The sequence below is a fragment of the Bos indicus x Bos taurus genome, chromosome 14 (assembly GCF_003369695.1).
Source record: "Bos indicus x Bos taurus breed Angus x Brahman F1 hybrid chromosome 14, Bos_hybrid_MaternalHap_v2.0, whole genome shotgun sequence".
NCBI lineage: Eukaryota > Metazoa > Chordata > Mammalia > Artiodactyla > Bovidae > Bos > Bos indicus x Bos taurus.
Window position 1 is genome coordinate 35,167,041 of NC_040089.1, and position 25,856 is coordinate 35,192,896.

The window sequence follows — 25,856 nt, forward strand, 5'->3', positions numbered from 1 at the left end:
ATCTGATCACCCTGAAACCTCCTCTCTGTTCCTCATCCTCTCTCTCCCTACCACTAATTCTCCACATACAGCCAAAGGAATTTAAAACACTATATCAGATCTCATATCTCCCCTTGAAGACTTTCAGTGATTTGTTACAGCGCATGAAATGAGATCAATTCTGTTGACTATGGCTGGGAGGTGCTTCATACCTGCCCTCATCCTGGCACCTATCTCTCTTGACTCTGTGTCTCTTTCATTAAGCTCAGCAACACTGTCCCCTTTGCCTCTCAAACATTAAACCCTTTCCTGTCTCTGTGCTTGCTATTTCCTCTGCTTATAACACTCTTTCTCCTGATGGGCACATTATCCACTGGACTCTCTAGGTCATTCTGATCTCAGGCTCAAGGGATCATGCTCAGGTAGATGTTCCCCAACCCAACTTTCTGAAGTTACTCTCTCTTCAACACCCATCAACTCATAAAGGATAACCTTACAATTAAATATCTCAAATCATCTATATTTGAAAGAATACATACATTTGGCTTTGGGAAACTATAGAAGATAAAAATTTTTATCACATACCCTAGTATGAAAAAACTAAATACTATGGGTTGAAGTCTTAAAATAGCAATAGTTGACACTGGTAAAAATAAAATTCATAATATTTATAACATTTGGCTTAGATATCATCAAGAATCCAAGTGAAAAATTCTAAGTTGCCATTGGTTTCCATGTTAGGTATGAATTCCATGCGAAAACCTGTAATTTATGGTCAGAGAATGACACAAGGCCAGGAAGTCAGGGGATATTCACCACCTCTAAGCAGGCCCCTTTCAATGGCTTAGAGCACACAGATCAAGACAACTCTCCTTAATCAATCTGGCCTCTAGTGACAGAGCTTTTAAAGACTTGAGACCTTCTGGATGGTTTTCAAATGTTGATTTCCTAAGTGTTTCCTTTTCAACACTTTTCTGTGAGTTCCAGGGGCCAGCTCTCTTCCTCCAGGAGTTAGTTGTAGGGCCGTTAAAATGGTTCAGTAAAGATGATCTTCAAGACTCTTCCTACTTACTATACTTTGACATTTTAGGCTTTTAAAGGAGCAGTTTTTGTAGAAATAGGGATAGTAATAATATCGATCAAAGAAATAATAAAAATAATGCAACTAGTATTTACAGAATCCTTAATATGTGCTAGCCACAAGTAAAGACTTATTTTGAATGATTGACTCTACGACTTCCGCACAGCAAAGTAAACCATAAACAAAATAAAAAGACAGCCCTCAAAATGGGAGAAAATACTTGCAAATGAAGTAACTGAAAAAGAATTAATCTCCAAAATATACAAACATTTCATGCAACTAAATATCAAAACAACAAACAATCCAGTCAAAAAATGAGAAGATCTAAATGAGAAAATCTAAATCTAAAAAATGAGAAGATCTTCTTCTCCAAAGAAGGCAAACAGATAGCCAAGAGGCACCTGAAAAGATGGTCAACATCACTAATTATTAAATAAATACACATATAAATGCTGGAGAGGGTGTGGAGAGAAGGGAAAATCTCTTCCACTGCTGGAAATGTAGATTGATACAACCTCTATGGAGAACACTATGGAGGTTCCTTAGAAAACAAAAAATAGCCTTATTTTTAAAATAATCTGTGTTTTTATTCATTATCTTCTCATAGAAAATCTGTTTAACAATAAATTGGGGGATATTGTGTTTTACAGATATTTCTGACAGACATTCAAATGGTGGAATATTCTAGCTCTTACCAATGTGCATTTCTCTAGCCCTCCCCTTTTTTTGTATTAGGTATATATTTAGGGTTAAGGAGAGGAAGGCTGCACTGTGACAATGAGCATCTCTCCACTTTCACCTCCAGATGCCTACATATCAAGCACTAAATATGTATTTATTGAAATATGATTTATTGAAAGGATGAATTCCTGCAAAGTCTGTAATGAGAGCATGACTATTTTATGAATTATCAATTTTAACAGTTAATGCTGAGAAACGTCTGGAGTCACCAACACATAAGAATTAGTTCCTAAGACTTCCAACCAATACCTCCAAGGATCTAAGACTTGTAATGTGATTTCTTTAGTGATTAAAAAAATGAAAAATATCATATTCACAGGATAATTTCACTTAAGACACTTTTAAATAACATGACTTTTGCATGAGAAAAAGCTATGGAACCAGCAAGGAAACAAAAAGAATTTCCAAGGTTTTGGGGAACCCAAACACAGAACACTGAATTTAAAATTATATTCATGGAAGGTGATCTGTAAAATTATTCTGTACCTACACCACCAAGATAAGTTGTTGTAACAACTAAGAATTGGATATATTTGTCCTTTGTCATTCAGAGGCCAAATTTTTACAAACTATTCACATAAATTTAGCTGCACAGCAAAGGGACTAATAAAGACATTCATAATAAGTGTTTTGAAAATAAAATACTAACACTGCTAATCACGGAAGACAATATAAAGTGAACTATCTGCTCCCCTGAATATGCTGGGAATAAAGAGAATAAAAACATGTGGCAAATAAAAAAACACAATACAAAAGATCTTTCTATATCATCTATATATTCTACTATTTCACCCTAGAATAGCATCTGATCACCTTTATTCATTGGGGTCTGAAGTAAGAATGTATTTAATTGCATAAAGTTTATCTTTATGAGATATTTATCTTCTTAAGAGCCTAAAAAGAACTCCTTCTGTTAATTTATGGCTTTGTCTTATATATATATTTATTTCAATAAATTAAGTACTTTAAGCCACATTCCCATTTGGATAAAAAATGCAATTCTAGGCAGATTTAAAGAAATGAGCAAATGATGCCTCTTGGTACTCACCCTCCCATATCTGTTGGCATAGGACCCAGTGAGCAAGGAATGGAAAACAATGATTGTCTCGTCCAAGTCCCAGATGAACACCCTCTACAAAGGAAGCACCAAATCAGTGTGTCTTGCCCTTGGCTGAGAAACCTGCTACTCATAACTTCAACAAGGAAAGGTAGTCTTGAAATGGGAGACAAATGAAAAATCTGAATTTACTATTTTTTAAACACAAATGTTCCAAAGTATATGTCCCAGATTTTCTCAGATAAAACCTCAGATAAGATATGAGAATAAACATATCAGCAACACTGTCAAAAATACAGGAAAGAAATAAGACTATATGTTCTTTCTACTTCTGTAGTCACTTCTCAGTCTTAGTTCTAAAGACATGGAAAATAAGCTAAAACAAGTTTGTTTATAATTTCTAAGATAGAGGGGCAATCAATGAAAAATCATTCAGTTGATCTTTTCTTTGCCTTTGATCACTGTTCATTAAGAAGCGTTAAAATAACTAATCTTATGGCTTATTCTTAATAAACCGAGTATCTAAAAATTGTATATAAAAACTAAAACTTTACATCATCTATTCACCTTGTATTACCTACTGGGATGTTATCAAATGGATGGTATATTGTTCCTGCCTGATTTTATTGAGATTTCAGAGTTAATAACTTAAGTAGACATAACCTGCATGCTCTTGGCATACTCTTGGGGTTTTTAGAATTGAATTATTGAAGGAACTCATTTCAAAAAGATCTTTGAGATATCACCAAAGGCTTCCATATTCTGCTTTTTTCTTCCCAACCCCACTCACACCAGCACATATTCATACACGCAAGTTCTGCTGGAAATCTGTCATCTTTTCAGCCAAAACAATCATGTTTTCTACCATCAGTTTCACTTGGGCAATGAAAAGAAAGTTAATATCAGTGGATTCAACATTTTGAAATCTATCATCCTGTAAAGTTTTAATTAATCTCTCCTGCTTTGAACTCCACCAAAGCATGTTTCAAAAGGTGATGACTACTTCTGTTTAGAACATTCTGGGTTTTCTTCCCCCCAATACACACAGGGTGCCTTTAATTTCCAAGTGAGTTTTATGAAGCATATTTAGTACAACACTTAATTTAACAGCAATGACACAGAGCAGTACAAGAGAATTTTGTCAAAGCAGAATGATATAATTTACGATGTTTCACTAAAGAAGAAAAATAAATGCTTTACCACATGAAGTAGAAGAGAAAACAGAAATAAACAGCTGCTTTACCTTTAATATGAAAAAAAGAAAAAAACTGGCTTATTTATGTTGATATGGAACGTAAAGCAGTAACAAAGGCATTCGGACACCTTACTCGTAGCAGGTATACAGAATCCGCATTTTTTTTTTAATTTTATTTTTTAGCTTTACAATATTGTATTGGTTTTGCCAGTGGGATGATTTGGGAGAAAGGCATTGAAACATGTATAAATATCATATATAGAATCTGCATTTAGCTTCTAAATCACTTGATATTTACTTAGGCTTTGGCAACAACATACCTCAAGATCAGAATCCGGAGGAGGAGAAGGGTTATTGTTTCTTCGGCCCCGTCCACGTGACTTCCCATCTGAACCTCGACGCAATCGATCAGAATCTGAATCTTTAATAGGCGTTGAGGGGCTGTGGATTGTACCGTACTCTGTGGAAATACAGGAAGGATTCTCATCTCTTGTTGTATCACCATGGTGTCAAGATTAACCTTGTTCTAATTCACAGGGAAGTCGGAAGAGTAAAGCACGTTTCATTCTGCTCAAATTCTCCATTATCTTTTACTGGCATTGGTAAATAATTTAAGAGGAAGTTGATGCCAGCCTTGCTTAGAAAAAATGTGTGATTAGAAATACTTAAAATTTAATGGAAGATGGGAGACAACAGGTTGTATGAAGTTGGAGAGACTTCCTTTGTGGCTCTCTGCGATGAAACAATGCTCCCCCATCTCCAGGTCCACCTGCTCTCTCATCCCACAAATGGCCCCTGGCCACATTGAGAGGTCCACACAACTGCCTTACAGGGGCTCTTCCAATGACAGAAAGCCTTCTGGTTCACGGAAAGAAATGAAAGAAAAAGCCCTGGGCCAGGGAAAACAGAATCAGATGGATTTATCTTTGAAAATTTAAATTCTCCATTTTCTCCCTCATTTTATGTGAGAACAAGGGGGTGGGCAAGATGAGGAGAGCTGACGTACGAGCAACGCCACACTCTGCATGCTATTTGTCACAGGCTCTTTCTGTGTCTTAGTCTCTTTGAACCAAATATCCCAAACCAGGCAGCACATTAAAGTCACTCATCCAGGAAACTCAGATAAACCATGGAAACAATTGCACAGAAGCCACAAAATTAAAAACAACCCCTAGCATGCTCAGAGGAAGAGCTGGACAGTGGTTGTGGAGCTGGGAGGAGACTCTTACCCTGTTTCCAGAAAACAGACATCTACTCTTACCCCAGGTACGTTCTTTTCATAGTCCATCCAGTTCACCCATCAGACATCTCTACCCACACTAACTCCAGGTGTGCTGACTCCCCACAAACCTCTTTGCCAGATCACTCTACTAGATATGGGTTGAAATCTCTCAATCTAATATGAGAAATATTATTTTCATAGAGACAATGACACTACATCTCACCAAACAGAAAACTGTAGAGAACAGCTAGAGACCTGGTAGCCATTGTTAACTGGTACTAAGTTACTGTACCAGTTACTCTATCAACTGAACAACAGTACAGCTGTACCACACTGACTCTACCAGGACCTTCCATGAGTCAAACTGCACGGTCTCAGTATAACCTCCAAGTTGAAGTGCTTCTGCAAAGCCTTAAGAGTCAGGGTAGATAGGAATGGACTTTGACAGATTAAATTTCATTTCTAAATCACAAGAGACAGCTCGATGTCTCTTGTTTCACCTTAAAACCTAAGTGGTCTCTATCGCTTTTAGATGTAGTTTCTCCATGTCCTCTGGCACAGCAAACCAGAATGCAAACTTCCTCATATAAACTAGTCATGTGATTCTTGCACCCAGAAATCACCATGAGGACTTAACAAAGCTACTAGTTAATTACAGCCAGAAAATCTAAAACAATGCCAGTCAACGCTCAATTTATGTTAATCAAGATGCATTTCTGAGCTAACTCGTCTGGTAGAACTGTTAGAATACAGTGCTGCCTGATAAGCATTCTCTAAAATCTGTATTAGATTCTTTTCCTGCAGAGGTCGATGTTTGTGGTAAATTCTCAAGATGTTCCAAACCAAGCTTCTCTCTTCCATGTGGCACCCCACTCCAGTACTCTTGCCTGGAAAATCCCATGGACGGAGGAGCCTGGTAGGCTGCAGTCCATGAGGTCGCTAAGAGTCGGACACGAAATGAGCGACTTCACTTTGACTTTTCACTTCATGCACTGGAGAAGGAAATGGCAACCTACTCCAGTATTCTTGCCTGGAGAATCCCAGGGACGGGGGAGCCTGGTGGGCTGCCATCTATGGGGTCGCACAGAGTCGGACACGACTGAAGCAACTTAGCAGCAGCAGCAGCAGGTACTATGCACAAATTTATTTTTTATGGAGCTCATTAGATACAAAGTTGTGTTTTAAGGAAAACATCTTGATCTCTTTTTTCTTTAAATATTGTTCAATCTACATCTCCATACAGAATCTGAATAGTCACTACCCTATACAGAACACACACCAATCTCTTAATAGTTTCAAAATGGCATATTTACTTTGTCTCTGGCATAGCTGACATCTAATTTGCCCGGGATGTCAAGCAATTGTTGTAAAGTCTATCTTGAATGGTGATGAGCTCTCTAGCTATGGAAGTTCATCTCTGTGAAGAAGCTGAAGACACCAAGTAATGTGTCTTAGTTAGTTAGTTCAGCCGCTCAGTCATGTCCGACTCTTTGTGACCCCATGAATTGCAGCACGCCAGGCCTCCCTGTCCATCATAAAATCCTGGAGTTCACTCAAACTCACGTCCATCGAGTCGGTGATGCCATCCAGCCATCTCATCCTCTGTCGTCCCCTTCTCCTCCTGCCCCCAATCCCTCCCAGCATCAGAGTCTTTTCCAATGAGTCAACTCTTTGCATGAGGTGGCCAAAGTACCGGAGTTTCAGCTTTAGCATCATTCCTTCCAAAGAAATCCCAGGGCTGATCTCCTTCAGAATGGACTGGTTGGATCTCCTTACCACGTGTTTTACACATCGACTTCCAGAAAGAGATCATTTTGTCCAAAAAGTAATTTATCTTACCTAGGTTTTCTGAACCCAGATTTCCTCCAACTGACTGCCTGTTCCTTTACTTCTTGGTGTTTACTTCTTTATCCTTTTTTAAAAACTCAGTTAAATCTTTAAAAATACATGTTGTCTCAATTTGAGAATAGAAAAGCTAGAATGAAATCACTTACTTACTTCTGTAAACCTCCCTCCAAAGAAAACAAACTGAAAGAGCAAAGTTTACAAAAACATTTTTACATCATGTTATGTAGTTTTTCCAGGTGAAGAAAATAAACCCTAAGAGATGGACAATCTGACAGTTTAAAATATTAAAACACACACACATACCCCTCCTTATAGGTCTCAACTTATTAGAAGGAATATGAAATCTGAATAATGCAAGCTTTTTTTTTTTTTTTTTAATTCTTCCTCTTTGTTTTACAGGGTAGTATGAAATGCTTCTACTCTCCTAACCAGCTTTCCTGTCTCTTAGTTCTCCTTCCTCCTACTGGGGCAAAACAACTCAACAAATAATTTAATCTTCTAATCCATCATCTTATGTTTCACTAAAATCCTCTCTGAATTGTTCCACTTTACCCCCACTGAGATAACGGATGTGAAAACATTCAGAAGAGCATTCATTCCATTTAACCAACATTGACTGAATGTTCACACTCTTCAAGCACTATACTAGGAGCCTGAGGTATAATGATGTACCAACCAGGTATGGTTCCTGCTTTCTTGGAGCTTAACATTCAGAGGAGGGCATTGATTCATGAATAAAAATGAGAGATTACCAAACAATATGGAAAAGGTAATGAAATGGGAAAAGTAGACTGCTGGGTGACGACAGAGGAACTCCATGTAATTCAGATATGCAGGGTTAAAGAAGTTTTCTGCTGATGGAAGTCAAATTTGCCAATGAAGAGGGCATATAACAGCTCCGAACAGTCACAGATCATGTGTGAAGCTGCAGAAAGAGAGAGCATGTTGGGACTTCCCTAGTGGTCCAGTGGTTGAGAATCTGCTTGCCAATGCAGGAGACATGGGTTCCATCCCTGGGAAGATCCCACATGCTGTGGGGCAACTAAGTTCACGCACCACAACTGCTGAATCTGTGCTCTAGAGCCCAGGAGTCACGACTGCTAAGTTCATGTGCTAAAACTACTGAGCCCATGCACTCTAGAGCCCATGCTCTGCAAGAAGAGAAGCCCCCATAATGAGAGGCACACACGCTGCAACTAGAGAGCAGCCCCCACTCTCCACAACTAGAGAAAAACCTGCACAGCAACGAAGATCCAGCAGAATCAAAAATAAAATTATTTAAAACAGAGAGAAAGAGAACATATTGAAGAACTGAAAACAATCCATGTGACCTGACTCTATAGAACACAGAGATAAGACTGGAGTGGCAGGCAAAGAATTCAACAAGGAGGTGATGTCATCAAACTTTGATTTTTTTAGATGGATGACTCTAGCTCTAGTGTAGTGAGGGTCCTGGAGACAAAAGAAGACTGAGAAAGGGAGAGATATCCTCACAAGAGGATAACTCAGTCATCAAGATGATGGATGCTGGTGGCCCAGATGCAGGTAGCAGGGATAAAGGAGAGTTAGAGATTCAAAGAGGTATTTGGTAGTGAGATCAATTACTAGAGGGATAAAAAGGGGGGGAGGATGATGCTGACACTAGTGGTTGGCAGCTTGGCAGATTCCAGTATGAGTATGGGGCTTAGGAAGAAGGGATGGAGAGAAAAATGGGTCCAGCTTTGGACATACTGAAGAGTCTGTGGCATTTGAGTAAGATGTCTGACAGGCTGATAGCTCCAAAGCTCAGAAAAGAAAGGTGGGTTGAGTTTAGATTTGGAAATTGATACCACATGTAGTGGTGCAGAGGTAAAGAATCCTCCTGCCAATGCGGAAGATGTAAGATACATAAGAGATGCTAGTTCAATCCCCAGGTCACGAAGATCCCCTCGAGGAGGGCATGGCAATCCACTCCTGTATTGTTGCCTGGAAAATCCCATGAACAGAGGAGCCTGGAGGGCTATGGTCAATATGGTCTCAAAGAGGTGGATATGACTGAAGAAACTTAGCATGCACACACGGAGTGGAACAAATAGATGTCATTAAAAACATGCAGTGTGTGTAGAAGAAATGGACACAGAATGGTGGGTGGGGTGTGAAAAGGAATACCAAGGTCAGTGCATTATAGATGAAAGAATATGATAGCAAGGAAAGAGGGATCAGTAACTTCAGATCACCCAAGAGATAAGGGAAAAGGAAGACTGAATTCAAAAGTACTTTAGAGCCAAAGAGGTCTTTGGTATACATGGTGAACATATAGGTTTGACAAGTATTTAGAAGGTAGATTGGTGGATAAAGATGAGAGAGTAGAAAGTAAAAGAGCAAGCAGGGGGCAAAGCTCCTAAAATATTACCGATGACCCTAAAATGGCCAAATCCAACAACTTTTAGTCTTCAATCCTATCTGACCTCTCTGTGGCTGTGCTGGCCACCTGCTCATTTAAACCATGAACCCATTAGAATAACTGGACTTCCCATTCTTTTGTTCATTCTACCACTCACACTGTACCTTCTGTCTCTTTGGCTACTATTTCCCTCTACTTAAAGTTTAAATGTTCTTGATGTCAATGATACTAAATGTGATCTGCAACAAAAAAAAAGAAAAAGGAGTTTGCAAAATCAGGATGTTAAGCAATGCAAGGCAATGGAATGTCTTGCTAAGATTTTTTAAAGTCAGTTCAAGTAAATAGCAAGCTTATTTACATGCACCAATTACATGCTGAAGCAAATCCCATCTCTCACCATGGACCAGTGATAAAAACTGGTGCACAGCCAGCCCCTGGGTAGACTATATTCTGAGAAGCAGTGCACTAGAGTTTCCCTCCCTAGCCCTCTTATCTCACTATAGGCTCTAAGTGGTTTGTAGCATCTGTAAGACGGATTTCAATGATAACCCAGGCTGATGATGCTAAAGCTTTACCTTATCTCTTGATCTGACTATCCCACTGTTTGCCAGAGCTCTTGATCTGAATATTCCATGAATACCACAGCTAAAGTTGTTCTAAACTGAATCCTCCATCTCTGTTCTTCAGTCTGATGAGTGATACATCTATCCAGTTTTCCAAGCCAGAAATTCTTTAGTAGCTCCATCAAATCAAGACTAAGTTCTGTGACTTTTCTGTCTTAAATACTTTTGCTCCAAGATTAGGCCTTCATTATCCTTTGTCTTAATTCTTGCAAATGGCTGTTTCCAAGCTTGCTACCTGCAACCTTTTACCTATCTTCTGCACCACCATGACAGCAAGCTTGAAAACCATTCAATGCTCCAAACCCTCTGGGAGGAAGGAGACAGGAAGATCAGTCTAGATTCTAAGACTCTGACCTGTGGACTCAACTGCCACATTTCAAATCAAGACCTCACTACTTATTAGACTTTGTTCAAGTTATTTTCCTTTTCTTGGACTCAGTTTCACCATCTGTAAAATGGAAATCAATGGCATAAAGTAAAACTACTGTGTCAATGTATTTAGAACCATGCAAGACACTAGCAGAAGGAAGTCCCACTGAGTCACTTTCTGACACCTTATCTCTAACCGATCTGACTTCTGACACATCTAATTATCTCAGCTCTCCACAAGCGCCATGCTGTTTCCTGATTCTGCACACAATTTCCTTTTCTTAGAATGCCTTTTCTCCATACTTACTCCCCTCATCAGTCTGAAAAATTCCTAGTAACCTCTAAAGATCAAGCTCAAGAATCTTTTTTGTGATTTTCCATCTAAATCTTGGTTCTTACTTTGAATTTACATTTATCTCTATTATAGGGTTATATAATTTTTGTAATCACTTATGTTCATTATGTGCTTATGAACTGTGGTGCTGGAGAAGATTCTAGAGAGTCCCTTGGACTGTAAGGAGATCAAACCAGTCAATCCTAAAGGAAATCAACCCTGAACATTCATTAGAAGGACTGGAGCTGAAGCTGAAGCTCCAATACTTTGGCCACCTGACGTGAAGAGTTGACTCATTGGAAAAAAACCCAGATACTAGGAAATACTGAGGGCAGGAGGAGAAAGAGGTGACAGAGGATGAGATCACTGGATGGCATCACTGACTCAAAGAACATGAATTGGAGCAAATTCCAGGAGCTGGTGAAGGACAGGGAAGCCTGGTGTGCTACAGTCAATGGGGTTGCAAAGAGTCAGACATGACTTAGCAACAGAACAATAAATGTTCGTTATAGAAAAACTTGTTTGATTTACTTTAAGCAAATGTCCATCACTCCTGCTCCTAAAGAGCAGCCCTGGAGGTATTTGTTTTATATTCTGAAAGCACAGTAAGAATGAAGAGTACAAAGTAGACAGTTAAAAAAAAAAAATCAATGATCAAAAGAATGAGTGTTTCTCTAGTTTTTACTCTATTAAATCTATGAAGATTATCTAATTATTTCTATTGGCAAGTCAAAATATTTACAAGTGGGAAAGAGCTGGAATTCTTTTTAAAGCTTACTTAAAAGTTAATGTTTACATATTCAATCATAAAATATTAAAATCTACACAAGATTATTAAAATTCTACATTTGTAAATACTACCAAAGAGTTCCATAAACCGTTTAAGAGTAAAAAGAAAAACAGAAAACTGGAACTCAGAAGAGTCCATCTAGTTCATCTGAGCTCATAACTCCTACCTGAACCTTGGGGAAGGGATTTCCATATTTTTTAGTCTTCAGTCTCCTGGTTTGTCAAGTTGAGGACGCAACCTAGACTGCGTAAAGTCTGATTATCTACAAATGTACAATATTTACCAAACTGGCTCAGATGGTAAAGAATCTGCCTGCAATGCAAGACATCTGTGTTTGATCCCTGGGTCAGTAAGATACCCTTGGAGAGGGCATGGCTACCCACTCCAGTATTCTTGCCTGGAGAATCCCATGGAGAGAGGAGCCTGGCAGGCTACAGTCCATGGGGTCACAAAGAGTTGGACATGACTAAGCAATTAACACACATACACACACATACCCCAGCTGTTAGTCTTATTTCTCCCTCCACACACACACACGCACACAGGCTACAGTCCATGGGTTCACAAAGAGCTGGACATGACTGAGCGACTAACACATGGACACCCCAGCTGATTTTGTTTCTCCCTGCACACACACCCACCCAACTTAGTTTTTGTTTCTCCTTCTCACTCTCTCTCAGAATAATGGGTCTAAAATACTTCAAGCAACTCCAGCTCTCAGAACCAGCAGGGTTTACTGCATACAGAATCGAGTCCAAACTCCTTACCCAGCTTTATTTCTCATGCCTCCCTCGACATGTTACCTACTTTCTCACATATAGTGCCAAACAGTTTTTAAAAGGATTTTGTCTGTTTAAACTGTGCCAGTTTTGACTACAGCCTTATAAGCACTGGCTGTTGCTGTTTTAAAGATGTCCTTACCGACAGCTCTGCCTGAGAAAGGAAGCCCTCTCGGCTTTCTGAACTTAGAACCAGTTCTGCTCTTCTCCCATCTTAAATATTACAGAAAGGAGAAGTTCTCTTACAGAACAGAGAAGGAGAAGAAGTGAGCAAGTAAAGTAAAAAGGCCATAAATCTTCCAAAATGTCTCCTGGCTTGGCCAACATCGGGGAGGAGATGTGTCGATTTCCGCTTTTCTGCAGACTTTAACAGAGAGAAGAAATACAGCTCCACTCACCAGAACACCGACACAAGCTTCCCTAACCAAGAAACCTTGACAAGCCACCTGTACAAACCCACACAGAGCGAGGAAACGCCACAATAAATAGAACTCCACAAACTGCCAGAATACATAAAGGACCCCCCAAACTCAGCAATTTAAACAAGATGAAGAGACAGAGGAATACCCAGCAGATAAAGGAACAGGATAAATGCCCACCAAACCAAACCAAAGAGGAAGAGATAGGGAATCTACCTGATAAAGAATTCCGAATAATAATAGTGAAATTGATCCAAAATATTGAAATCAAAATGGAAACACAGATAAATAGCTTGGAGACAAAGATTGAGAAGATGCAAGAAAGGTTTAACAAGGACCTAGAAGAAATAAAAGAGAGTCAATATAAAATGAATAATGCAATAAATGAAATTAAAAACACTCTGGAGGCAACAAATAGTAGAATAACAGAGGCAGAAGATAGGATTAGTGAATTAGAAGATAGAATGGTAGAAATAAATGAATCAGAGAGGATAAAAGAAAAACGAATTAAAAGAAATGAGGACAATCTCAGAGACCTCCAGGACAATATTAAATGCTACAACGTTCGAATCATAGGGGTCCCAGAAGAAGACGACAAAAAGAAAGACCATGAGAAAATACTTGAGGAGATAATAGTTGAAAACTTCCCTAAAATGGGGAAGGAAATAATCACCCAAGTCCAAGAAACCCAGAGAGTCCCAAACAGGATAAACCCAAGGCGAAACACCCCAAGACACATATTAATCAAATTAACAAAGATCAAACACAAAGAACAAATATTAAAAGCAGCAAGGGAAAAACAACAAATAACACACAAGGGAATTCCCATAAGGATAACAGCTGATCTTTCAATAGAAACTCTTCAAGCCAGGAGGGAATGGCAAGACATACTTAAAGTGATGAAAGAAAATAACCTACAGCCCAGATTATTGTACCCAGCAAGGATCTCATTCAAATATGAAGGAGAAATCAAAAGCTTCTCAGACAAGCAAAAGCTGAGAGAATTCAGCACCACCAAACCAGCTCTCCAACAAATACTAAAGGATTTTCTCTAGACAGAAAACACAAAAACAGTGTATAAACTCGAACCCAAAACAATAAATGGCAACGGGATCATACTTATCAGTAATTACCTTAAATGTAAATGGGTTGAATGCCCCAACCAAAAGACAAAAACTGGCTGAATGGATACAAAAACAAGACCCCTACATATGTTGTCTACAAGAGACCCACCTCAAAACAGGGGACACACACAGACTGAAAGTGAAGGGCTGGAAAAAGATTTTTCATGCAAATAGGGACCAAAAGAAAGCAGGAGTAGCAATACTTATATCAGATAAAATAGACTTTATAACAAAGGCTGTGAAAAGAGACAAAGATGGTCACTACATAATGATCAAAGGATCAATCCAAGAAGAAGATATAACAATTATAAATATATATGCACCCAACACGGGAGCGCCACAATATGTAAGACAAATGCTAACAAGTATGAAAGGAGAAATTAACAATAACACAATAATAGTGGGAGACTTTAATACCCCACTCTCATCTATGGATAGATCAACTAAACAGAAAATTAACAAGGAAACACAAACATTAAATGATACAATAGACCAGTTAGACCTAAGTGATATCTATAGGACATTTCATCCCAAAACAGTGAATTTCACCTTTTTCTCAAGCGCACATGGAACCTTCTCCAGGATAGATCACATCCTGGGCCATAAATCTAGCCTTGGTAAATTCAAAAAAATAGAAATCATTCCAAGCATCTTTTCTGACCACAATGCAGTAAGATTAGACCTCAATTACAGGAGAAAAACTATTAAAAATTCCAACATATGGAGGATGAACAACACCCTGCTGAATAACCAACAAATCACAGAAGAAATCAAAAAAGAAATCAAAATTTACATAGAAACTAATGAAAATGAAAACACAACAACTCAAAACCTGTGGGACACTTTAAAAGCAGTCCTAAGGGGAAAGTTCATAGCAATACAGGCATACCTAAAGAAACAAGAAAAAACTCAAATAAATAACCCAACCCTACACCTAAAGCAACTAGAAAAGGAAGAAATGAAGAATCTCAGGGTTAGTAGAAGGAAAGAAATCTTAAAAATTAGGGCAGAAATAAATGCAAAAGAAACAAAAGAGACCATAGCAAAAATCAACAAAGCCAAAAGCTGGTTCTTTGAAAGGATAAATAAAATTGACAAACCATTAGCCAGACTCATCAAGAAACAAAGGGAGAAAAATCAAATCAATAAAATTAGAAATGAAAATGGAGAGATCACAACAGACAACACAGAAATACAAAGGATCATAAGAGACTACTATCAACAATTATATGCCAATAAAATGGACAACGTGGAAGAAATGGACAAATTCTTAGAAAAGTACAACTTTCCAAAACTGGACCAGGAAGAAATAGAAAACCTTAACAGAAACATCACAAGCAAGGAAATTGAAACGGTAATCAAAAATCTTCCAGCAAACAAAAGCCCAGGTCCAGACGGCTTCACAGCTGAATTCTACCAAAAATTTAGAGAAGAGCTAACACCTATCCTGCTCAAACTCTTCCAGAAAATTGCAGAGGAAGGTAAACTTCCAAACTCATTCTATGAGGCCACCATCACCCTAATACCAAAACCTGACAAAGATCCCACAAAAAAAGAAAACTACAGGCCAATATCACTGATGAACATAGATGCAAAAATTCTTAACAAAATTCTAGCAATCAGAATCCAACAACACATTAAAAAGATCATACACCATGACCAAGTGGGCTTTATCCCAGGGATGCAAGGATTCTTCAATATCCGCAAACCAATCAATGTTATACACCACATTAACAAATTGAAAAACAAAAACCATATGATTATCTCAATAGATGCAGAGAAAGCTTTTGACAAAATTCAACATCCATTTATGATAAGAACTCTCCAGAAAGCAGGAATAGAAGGAACATACCTCAACATAATAAAAGCTATATATGACAAACCCACAGCAAACATTATCCTCAATGGTGAAAAAAAAAAAAAAAAGATGTCCTTACTGTTTTATTAGGTGCAGAAAATAGTGCTTTAATTGGGAAATATTGGAGATGCTTATATGGATGTGCTTGAAAAGTAATTTCCCTCCATGAACTGTCCAAATTCTTTGTCAATTTTAAAATATTCATTTACTGATTTATATAAAGTTTTAACACCTTTTTTCATATTTGCAGACATTCTTCCAAGCATGAGAACTCCTCCAATTATGTTGCTATTTCAAATTATGTTTTTCTTCAGAGAAGCTTTTGATTTTTATGGAGTCCTGCTCCACAGCCTAAAAGCTTGATTGGCTCCTTGAAGATTTAGGGATAAGAGTTAATACTTAACCTAAGGTTGCTGGGAAGTTCTGATCTAACATTATACTCCTAGAATATACATGCCAGTGGAATTGTAAGGAAAGTAGGGTACAGGGCTCCTCCAGTTCCCTTCTCTGTGCTTTGGGACGATGGAGGCCCTCCTTTCTCAGTCCTAAGTCTAATCAATGGGAAAGACTACTCCCCCGAAAAAGAAGTAACCAAGCTCCTTGCCAAGAGGAAGCTCTTGCCACATGCATATGACACTGCATTCAGGCCAGGAGAGCCACTATCTCTGGACCCTGAATCTACGTCAAAATGACACAGAAGTGCAGAGCTTTGGGGGAAATGCTTTTTAATGTTATTTGAATTTAGTAAACATGAGACCTAGTGATCAATTTTTATATAGTTGACCCTTGAACAACTTGAGATTAATCTGCCTATAATGGATAGTCAGCCCTCTGTATCCATGCTTCCTCCATTCACAGCATCAATCAATCTCAGATCACAGTCCTGTATGTGGTATTTACTAGTGAAAAGTATCCCTGCATCAGTGCACCTGCACAGTTCAAACTAATGTTGTTCAAGGGTCAACTGTATTCTATTTGCTGCTAGGGAGGACTCAGATAAAAGGAAAAGAGGATATTACTTCCTTAAAAGCAGACATCACCACACTCAAGACTCAAGTATTCAAGGCTATGGGGTGAGTAGGAAGAAGATGCCAGTCAACACTAAGGCACCCTGAACTTTGAGGCTCTCAAGGTCAACCTAGATACACACACAAATTATCTTAAAAGGTGGTCTATCAAGACAAAAATCATGAAGACCGAAAGGGAGAATGAATGAAGAATGAGAGAGCTTGATTCTGATTCAGTGAGGACAGGTTATCATGGCTCTCTGGAGGCAGATGCATCAAGTTTGATGCTACTGGCCACAGGAACCATATACCTCCACTGGGTATGTTTCTGGTAATAATTTTTATAATTGGTTTTCCTAGGTAGGGGAAAGCTGCTGGGTAAGGTTGAGTCCCATTACAGTAACCAAGGGGGATTGTATCTAACTCTAGATATAGGTTCTGCAATCAACACAAGGTGAAAACCACCTATAATCAAAATTACCCCCAAATTCTCTCAACCAGATACACTGAGTAGCAAAGGGTGGGACAGTGGAGTACAGATCACACAGACCCTGGTGAGGCATGGAATCGACCTGCCCACACTATTTTACTTCAATTCTCCATTTTTAGAGTGGCAGGTGTCGGTACATTCTAATACAGAGGTCAGTAAGTTTTTTTTTTCTTTTTTTCTTTTGGTAAAGAGTCAGCAAATAGTTTCGTGGACCATATGGTCTCTGTGGCAATGACTCAATTCTGCTGACACAGGCCAAAGGTAACCCCAGACAGGATGTTGGTGAAGGAGTACAGGGGTGTTTCAATAAAACTTTATTTACAAGACAGATAACCCTGCGTGATTATGAGATTCAGGCAAGTGACTGTCACCTGACTTTTCTGGGTATCATCACTTCTTCAAAAGTGTTAACCAATGGTGAATGGTAAAACTGTGTGGTAAAGACAGTAAGTGAAACATGTTGTTGAAATCATTGGAAAACAAGGTCCAAAACAAGGTGCTAATTTGGGGGGAGTTGATAACAAACAGAAAAGGAATTTAATATATACTTTTTAAAAGGCACTATCCCAGGTGTTCAGAGAGCTTAGCCATCATGTCAAGCCATCACCCCTACCTTGAATATGCAAACAAGGTAGAGGAGGACAGGATTTTGTTTTTCTCATGAACACAGTAACTTCACATGCAAAACAGATTACAGATTCTCCTTGGGTTGATATGGGCACCAGACACCTCCATCCTGGGAGGGATTCTGGGTTCTCATCTCCAACAGAACAGGTCTCCACGCAGGTACCATGCCTGATGAAGCTGCTTTAAGGTGGGCACAGCTCCAGCTGTGCAACCTTGGGGACACTTGTTTCCTGGGCTCTCTGTAGCTGACTAAATTCTGTCACAAATGACTGGAGCAGGCAAGCTCCAGTGACACTGGATGATAAGCTAAACTTGTTTTTCAGGAAAGAAAAATTCAAAGGCCCTGCCTGCCATGGTCAAGTCATACTGTTCACAACACAGTCAGCCCTCTGTATCCTCAAGTTTAGCATCCATAGATGAAAAATATTTTTTAAAAAATCCAGAAAGCTCCAAAAAACAAAATTTGGATTTGATGCTTTTGAACTGTGGTGCTGGAGAAGAATCTTGAGAGTCCCCTGGACTGCAAGGAGATCAAACCAGTCAATCCTAAAGGAAATCAGTCCTGAATATTTAGTGGAAGGACTGATGCTGAAGCTGAAGCTCCAACACTTTGGCCACCTTATGCAAAGGACCGACTCATTGGAAAAGACCCTGATGCTGGGAAAGATTGAGGGCAGGAGGAAAAGGGGACGACAAAGGATGAGACAGTTGGATGGCATCACCAATTCAATGGACATAAGTTTGAGCAAACTCTGGGAGATGATGAAGGACAGGGAAGCCTGGTGTGCTGCAGTCCATGGGGTCACAAAGAGTTGGACACGACTTAGTGACTCAACAACAAGGAACAATTCACATAGCATTTCCATCATATTAGGTATTCTAAGTAATCTAGAGATGATTTAAAGTATACAGGAGGATGTGCATAGGTTATATGCAAACATTATGACATTTTATAAGGGACTTGACTATCTGTGAATTTTGTATGGGGTGGAGGGCCCACAGGAACCAAACCCCCAGGATACTGAGGGATGATGGGACAGGAAAATTAGGAAGTTTAGGTGAAAGGGCAAATGGAAAGGGGGCATGGATATGTCCATGTTGTTTTCAAATGTTCTTTTCACAATGAACACTCAGATTTTCTTTGACTTCCAGTGACCTCTGACAACTGTATCTGACAACCATTCCTTCCCAGGCCTACCCCCTCAACCCCAGTCCCCCGACAACACTGTAGAATGGATTCTCCTCTCCTATAAGTCATCCTGGAACCAACCTCTCTACTCAGAGATCCTCAGACTTAAAAAGTGCAATTTCTAATATTCTCAGAACTCTACAGAAGTTCCCTTGGTGGCCTAACCTTCATGCTTGCATTATCTGGTGACGGAGTCATTACCATGGAAGACAACTGCTCACAGCAGAGCACAGGTGTATATATACATCTCATTCAGTTAATTTGATTCCCACCCCCCCCCAGGAAAAGGGGAACAATGCTGGAAAATGTCTTCAAAAAGGTCTTTTAGATACTGTTTTTGGAAAGCAACCTTTGAAACAAGTCAATTTTAAAGCAGCTACAAAATCAGTCACCTTATGGGTGTGTGATATTAGTCACTTAGCTGTGTCAGACTTTTTGTGACCCCATGGACTGTAGCCCACCAGGCTCTTCTGTCCATGGGATTTCCCAGGCAAGAATACTGGAATGGGTTGCCATTTCCTTTGCCAGGAGATCTTCCTGACCCAGGGATTGAACCCGGGTCTCCTGCATTGCAAGCAGATTCTTTACCATCTGAGCCACCACGGAAGCCCCCACCTTACTCATGCCTTGGATCTAAACTTCCATTCACACTGTCCTTCTCTGCTGGAGTTTGAGAAATGAATGGGGAGGATTTTCTTATGTCTTTTCTTTTTTAATCAGTCATCAATGCCACATCTATAATGACAATGAACCGTATGTCTTTTCTTTTTTAATCAGTCATCGATGCCACATCTATAATGACAATGAACCGTAACCTCTGATATTGACTAGTTTCACTTTTCCCACCTTCCCTTTCCCACTATTGTGATTTGGGGAATTCTGATTAGGGAGACACCCCTAGAGCATGTTTTCAGTGATGAAAGTTTCTAAATAGCACTGATGCATCTGCTCACTTTCTTAGAACACTGCTATATCCTCATCTCTGTCCATCTGTGATGATGGCAGCTTCGCTTTCAGATTTGACCTTTCTTTCTTAAACTTTTAAAAGAAATGTAAACATGTAATGCTATCTTCTCCTGAAGTCCTAGCTCCGGCCAGTGCCCCTGGGTCTATAGCCCACAGGTGTGTTTGATCAGATTCAGCCGGTAGCCGTGTACCAGGCCAGCTCCACAGCCATGTGGCTTGTGTACTCACATGGTGTCCCAGGCTCAGAAAGGCCCTGCACGTGGTTGAATGCCCTGCTGTGCTGTTTCTTTCTTTTTTAGAGTCTAGTGTTTATTTTATGTTATGGCAGGTACACTTAAATTTCAAAAATTTAAGACATATAAAAAGTGGTTAGGGACTAACATTTGTATCAATGATCGATAAAGGTCTATGCTATGCTATGCTAAGTCACTTCAGTCGTGTCCGACTCTATGTGACCCCATAGATGGCAGCCACCAGGCTCCCCCGTCCCTGGGATTCTCCAGGTAAGAACATTGGAGTGGGTTGCCATTTCCTTCTCCAATGCATGAAAGTGAAAAGTGAAAGCAAAGTCGCTCAGTCGTGTCTGACTCTTAGCGACCCCATGGACTGCAGCCCACCAGGCTCCTCCATCCATGGGATTTTCCAGGCAAGAGTACTGGAGTGGGGTGCCATTGCCTTCTCCGCGATAAAGGTGAAAGATTGTTTATTATACAGCAGCGTATAATGGTAGTGCTAATGCTAACAGGGCACCATGGAAATGAGTCTAAAAATTATCATTTAGGTTTTATACAAACAAAGCATTTGCTGCTGTTTTAGAATTTGGGGACATAGTCTGCTGTGCTGTTTTGAAAGTCCTAATCTATGAACAAAGGGCATGCATCTTGTGCCCTTTGGTCCACAAACCCTTTAGCCTTCCTGCCTGTGGCTGTCACAAACAAATCCCTGAGCCAGTGGAGCAGCTCCACCTTGGGATTATGTGCTTAGAGCACCTGCTTTGTGCCAGGCAAGATGCTAAGTGCAACAAGACAATGGTTCCCGCCCTGACAGAACCTCAGAGCTGCTGTGTTCACTGCATATCAAGGCATCACATGGGACAGCTTGCCACTCAGGACCAAGTCTCCTTCTAGCCTCAAGCAAGAAACCTGTCTCCCCGACCACTGAAAAAATAAAAGCATCCACTCTCCACACTTTCCACGCCTGGGTAAACCCCCTGCCAGTACTTTTCAAGCACTGTCTCCTCCCCTCTTGTTAGGATGGACAAATTTCTGTGCTCCTAAAACCAACCTCTCATTTGGGCATGAGATCCCAGCCCCTGTTAACTACTTCAGCCAGTGTTCCTCTGGATCACTTACATATGCATACAGACTGGATCTATTTCCTGTTTCTGCACCGTTTTTCTATTACCTTTTAATGGACAGCAGAAATAAGTGAAAGAATTGGGTTTGCTGCATAAATTTCTTCTCCTCCCATTCTCTTTTACATCCATTCCAATCATGCTGCTTTCTCCAGCGTGTCGCCAACACTCCCCTGTCAGTATCCCCAGTGATGGCTTTCCCTGGTGGTCCAGAGATTAATGGACCTGTGAATGCAGGGGACATGGGTTCAATTCCTGGTCCGGGAAGATCCCACATGACTCGGGGCAACTAAGCCTGTGTGCCACAACTGCTGAGGCCTGCATGCCCTAGAGTCCATGCTCCACAAGAGAAGCCACCACAGTGAGAAGCCTGTGCACTGCAACTGGGGAGTAGCCCCCTCGCTCACTGCAGCTAGAGAAAGCCTGTGAGCAGCAACAAAGACCCGGCACAGCCAGAAAGAAAGAAAGAGAAAGAAATAGAAGCAATGCTTAGAGAAAGAAGAAAAGATCCCCAGGGATTCCTATTCTGTCAACTCCAATGGTCAAGTCTCAGGTTCCATGTTTTCAAGCCTCCACTGGCATTACACCTGGCGGATCACACCTCACTCCCGTGAAAACTTACTTCCCACAGCCTCGTGCTTCCTCTGGCTCTCTCCCCTGCTGTATTCACACTCAGTGTCCTGCTCAACTCATCCAGATACATCAGCTCTAAATGGCCTCTCTGTTGACAAGTTTAGACTCTAAATGTTCCTGTGAACATCAGACTTACTTATCCAACAACTTCCTTGCCATCCCCTCTCTGGATTTCTCAGAGGCATCTCAAACTCACATGAGCCAAACTGGAAACCCTGATGTCCCCAATGCCACCTTCTCTCCCTGCCATTTTCCCATATTAGTCAATGGCAAATGTGCTTTTCTAGCTGTTTGTACCCCAACCCACGATGTCACCCATGATTCCTCTCTTACTCTTCACATTCAATCCACAGACAAATCCCGGTAGCTACACTCTTTAACTTCTCTCCGGTCTGACAGCCATCAGTGCCTCTAGCCCAAGCCTGCCCCCACTACATCTCACCTGGACCACTGGAAGCATCTCCTACATGATAGCCCCCAATCCCCATCTTGCCTTGCCCCAGCTCACTCTCTGCTCAACAACCAGACAGATTCCTTTTAAATGTCAAGACATCTCGCTACTTCTCTGCTTAAACACTTCTCATCGTGCTCAAAACAAAACCCAAAGTCCACCCCATGCCCACACACGTGCTGTGATGTGGGCTCTGTACCTCCCACCCTCACCCCCACATTCTCCTCTGCCAATGCACTCCAATCACACTGGCCTTCCTATCGCTCCCCAAATCCACCAAGCACAGCCCAAGCCTTGGTAATTCTGTTTCCTCTCCCAGAACAGTCTTCCCCTAAATACACAAGGTCTCTCCTCATCCCCTTTTGGGTGTCTGCTAAAATGTCCCCTTGCCGGACCACAGTTCAGAAATAGTTCACCTGCTCTAACTCTTCTTTTTATGCACCACGTCATCCTTCCAGGTACTTCTGACTACTAAATGCATTTCAATATTTACTTATTGTCTGTGTTTCCTGGTAAAATGTAAACTCCCAGAGTGCAGAGACTTTATTCTGTTCACTGCTAAGTCCCCCGTGTCTAGAACAGAGCCTGGAACATTCCAGGGGCTCAATAAAGTTTGTTGTTGGATGAACTAACAATCTGGTACATGGAGCATCCCTGGTTCACAAAATGCATATGATCACATGATTGATATTCCCTGACGTAAAATTTAAAAATTCTCTTATAGGATCTCCCTGGCAGTCCAGTGTTGGAGAACACCATCAAATCTTCATTCACAAGTGGCAGAAAAAACCATGCTTCCTGCCTTTCTTTCACCTAGAGAACAGTGTAACAAAATTTAATGGCAAGATGGAGCAATACCTCTCAAGAGAACTGTACTTCCTCTATAACCTTTATCAACATCACAGCTGAGTCAAGGGAGGTAATTAGATGAACAAGTGTACTGAAACAGACACATTAGGGAAAAAACTAAATGGGAAACTGGAAAGGAAAGAGATCCCTCAGAAAGTGCTTAGAATGCTCAGAACATTTAAAATGTCCTCAGGGATGGAAAAGAAAAGAAACTGCAGAAGTCAAAAATGATGTCAGTGGTAGAGAAAATGAATTCTTACATTTGGGAAGCATATTACAATTGGCAACATGCTTTTTATATAAATTACCTGAATTGAATACAAGCCTATGAACTAGACAAGAAGGAATGAGGCTCTGAACAGAGAAAAGAAAAGATGGAGACATGCTGTTGGGAGGCTATTATTAGGAGAATCTTGAAGGGGTTTTAGCCAAAATGGTGGCACTTAAAAGATGGTTGTAATGTAATTTGCAATACAGGCGTTTTCTCAGCATGAGTAGTTGTGGTAAATCTTTTCTCTGGCCTTTATTCTTATCAAATAAAACATTTAAATTCTTCACCTTATTTTCTGAGTAATTCATATCCTACATTCACCAAAAAGGGTTTAAGATACCCAACAAATAACTATGCAGCAATCTTTTGAAACAATGAATGAGTATATTAGAAGAAACACTGAGTTGGGGAATGTAAATAAAATGAAGCTGGGGGAGAGTGGTCAGTGTAGGTCTGCAGTCAACAAAAATATCAGGTTGGCCATAAAGTTCATTCAGCTGTTTCCATAAGATGGTATGGAAAACTCAAAAGAACTTTTTCGGTAACCTAATGACTCATGGCTGGAGAAGGCAATGGCAACCCACTCCAGTACTCTTGCCTGGAAAATCCCATGGACGGAGGAGCCTGGTAGGCTGCAGTCCATGGGGTTGCGAAGAGTCAGACACAACTGAGCGACTTCCCTTTCACTTTTCACTTTCATGCATTGGAGAAGGAAATGGCAACCCACTCCAGTGTTCTTGCCTGGAGAATCCCAGGGATGGCAGAGCCTGGTGGGCTGCTGTCTATGGGGTCCCACAGAGTCAGACACGACTGAAGTGACTTAGCAGCAATGACTCATGGGGATATAAAGTGAGACAAAACAATTTCTCTACAGTTTTTGTAAAGAAACGAGACAGAAATACCTCACAGGATTGCTCATTGAGAGGGTGTATGTGATACCAGGAACACGCCTTCCTAGTAAATAAAACAGCACGTTTCATGAGACTCTTAACTCCTAAGGCTGACTGCACTGGATTCTATATGGCTGACTTGGTGGTACAGAACACTGACTTTGGGCATTTTCCTTATTTTAAGGATGAAACTGAAGATATCTAGAAGAACAGGGCCATTATTTACCTTTCTGACAGCTGCCAGAAGCAAGTTTCCACTTGAGTTTTAGATGGCAACAAGGGAGGAGGTTACACTGATGGGTAAGTTGGAGGAGAGCAACACTTGGCTGCTGAGTTGAGAGAAGACTCACAAGCTTCGTTACTAAGTTAGCTACACTGAGAAAAGAAATAACATTCTCTTATGAAAATTAGGAGGCCTTACCAGGAGAGATTCCCAGGTGGAAGGCCACAGACCTGAGGGAAGGCCAATGATATTCCTCAAAAAGCTACTGAGGACTCATAGAGAGACCTACGAAATAACAGGCCAACAAGCCTCCAAAGTGACCTGCCAATTTTATACTGGAAGATTTTTTAAGTGGGAGTTATCTCTCTTGGCAACAAATAAACAAACAACCTCATAAAATCCTTGAATAAATTACATTACACTATATAAGACTCTCAGTGACTATTACCTCACCAAAGGAAGTACTCAGTCGTGTCAGACTTTTTGACCCCATGGACTGTAGCCTGCCAGGCTCCTCTGTCCATGGGATTTCCCAGGCAAGAATACTAGAGTGGGTTGCCATTTCCTACTCCAGAAGACTTCACAACCCAGGGGGATCAAACCCACATCTCCTGCATTGCAGGCAGGTTTTTTTTGTTTTTTTTGTTTTGTTTTTTTAACCGCTGGGCCCCTGGGGAAGCTCCTATCAAACGATAAGACAAGACTTAAAGAAACTGATAACCTTAAGTTACCAGTCACAGAAAAACATGTGTAAAACAAGCCAAGGTAAGTACGCTTGATGACTAGTCTTATAGAAGTAATCAGAAGTCAGAGACCAACAGGTATTAACGAACTTTCAGTTCAGTTCAGTTGCTCAGTCATGTCCAACTCTTTGCGACCCTATGGTCTGCAATAAGCCAGGCATCCCTGTCCATCACCAACTCCTAGAGCTTGCTCCAACTCAAGTCCATCAAGTTTGTAATGCCATCCAACAACTTCACCCTCTGCCCGCCCCCTTTTCCTCCCGCCTTCAATCTTTCCCAGCATCAGGGTCTTTTCTAAGGAGTCAGTTCTTTGCATTAGGTGGCCAAAGTATTAGGGCTTCAGCTTCAGCATCAGTCATTC

At 40.4% G+C, this 25,856-nt stretch overlaps 1 protein-coding gene across 10 annotated transcripts in view; it reads right to left on the reverse strand.

Moving 5' to 3' along the window:
• EYA1 (EYA transcriptional coactivator and phosphatase 1) overlaps positions 1 to 25,856 on the reverse strand; it is a 374,117-nt gene that overhangs the window by 82,398 nt on the left and 265,863 nt on the right. For all 10 annotated transcript variants that reach the window (XM_027561164.1, XM_027561161.1, XM_027561162.1 and 7 more), the window contains 2 exons: positions 4,374 to 4,513; positions 2,850 to 2,933 (listed from right to left, as the gene is read on the reverse strand). In XM_027561164.1, coding sequence (XP_027416965.1) covers positions 2,850 to 2,933; positions 4,374 to 4,513 — 224 coding nt within the window. The remainder of the gene's footprint in view (positions 1 to 2,849; positions 2,934 to 4,373; positions 4,514 to 25,856) is intronic.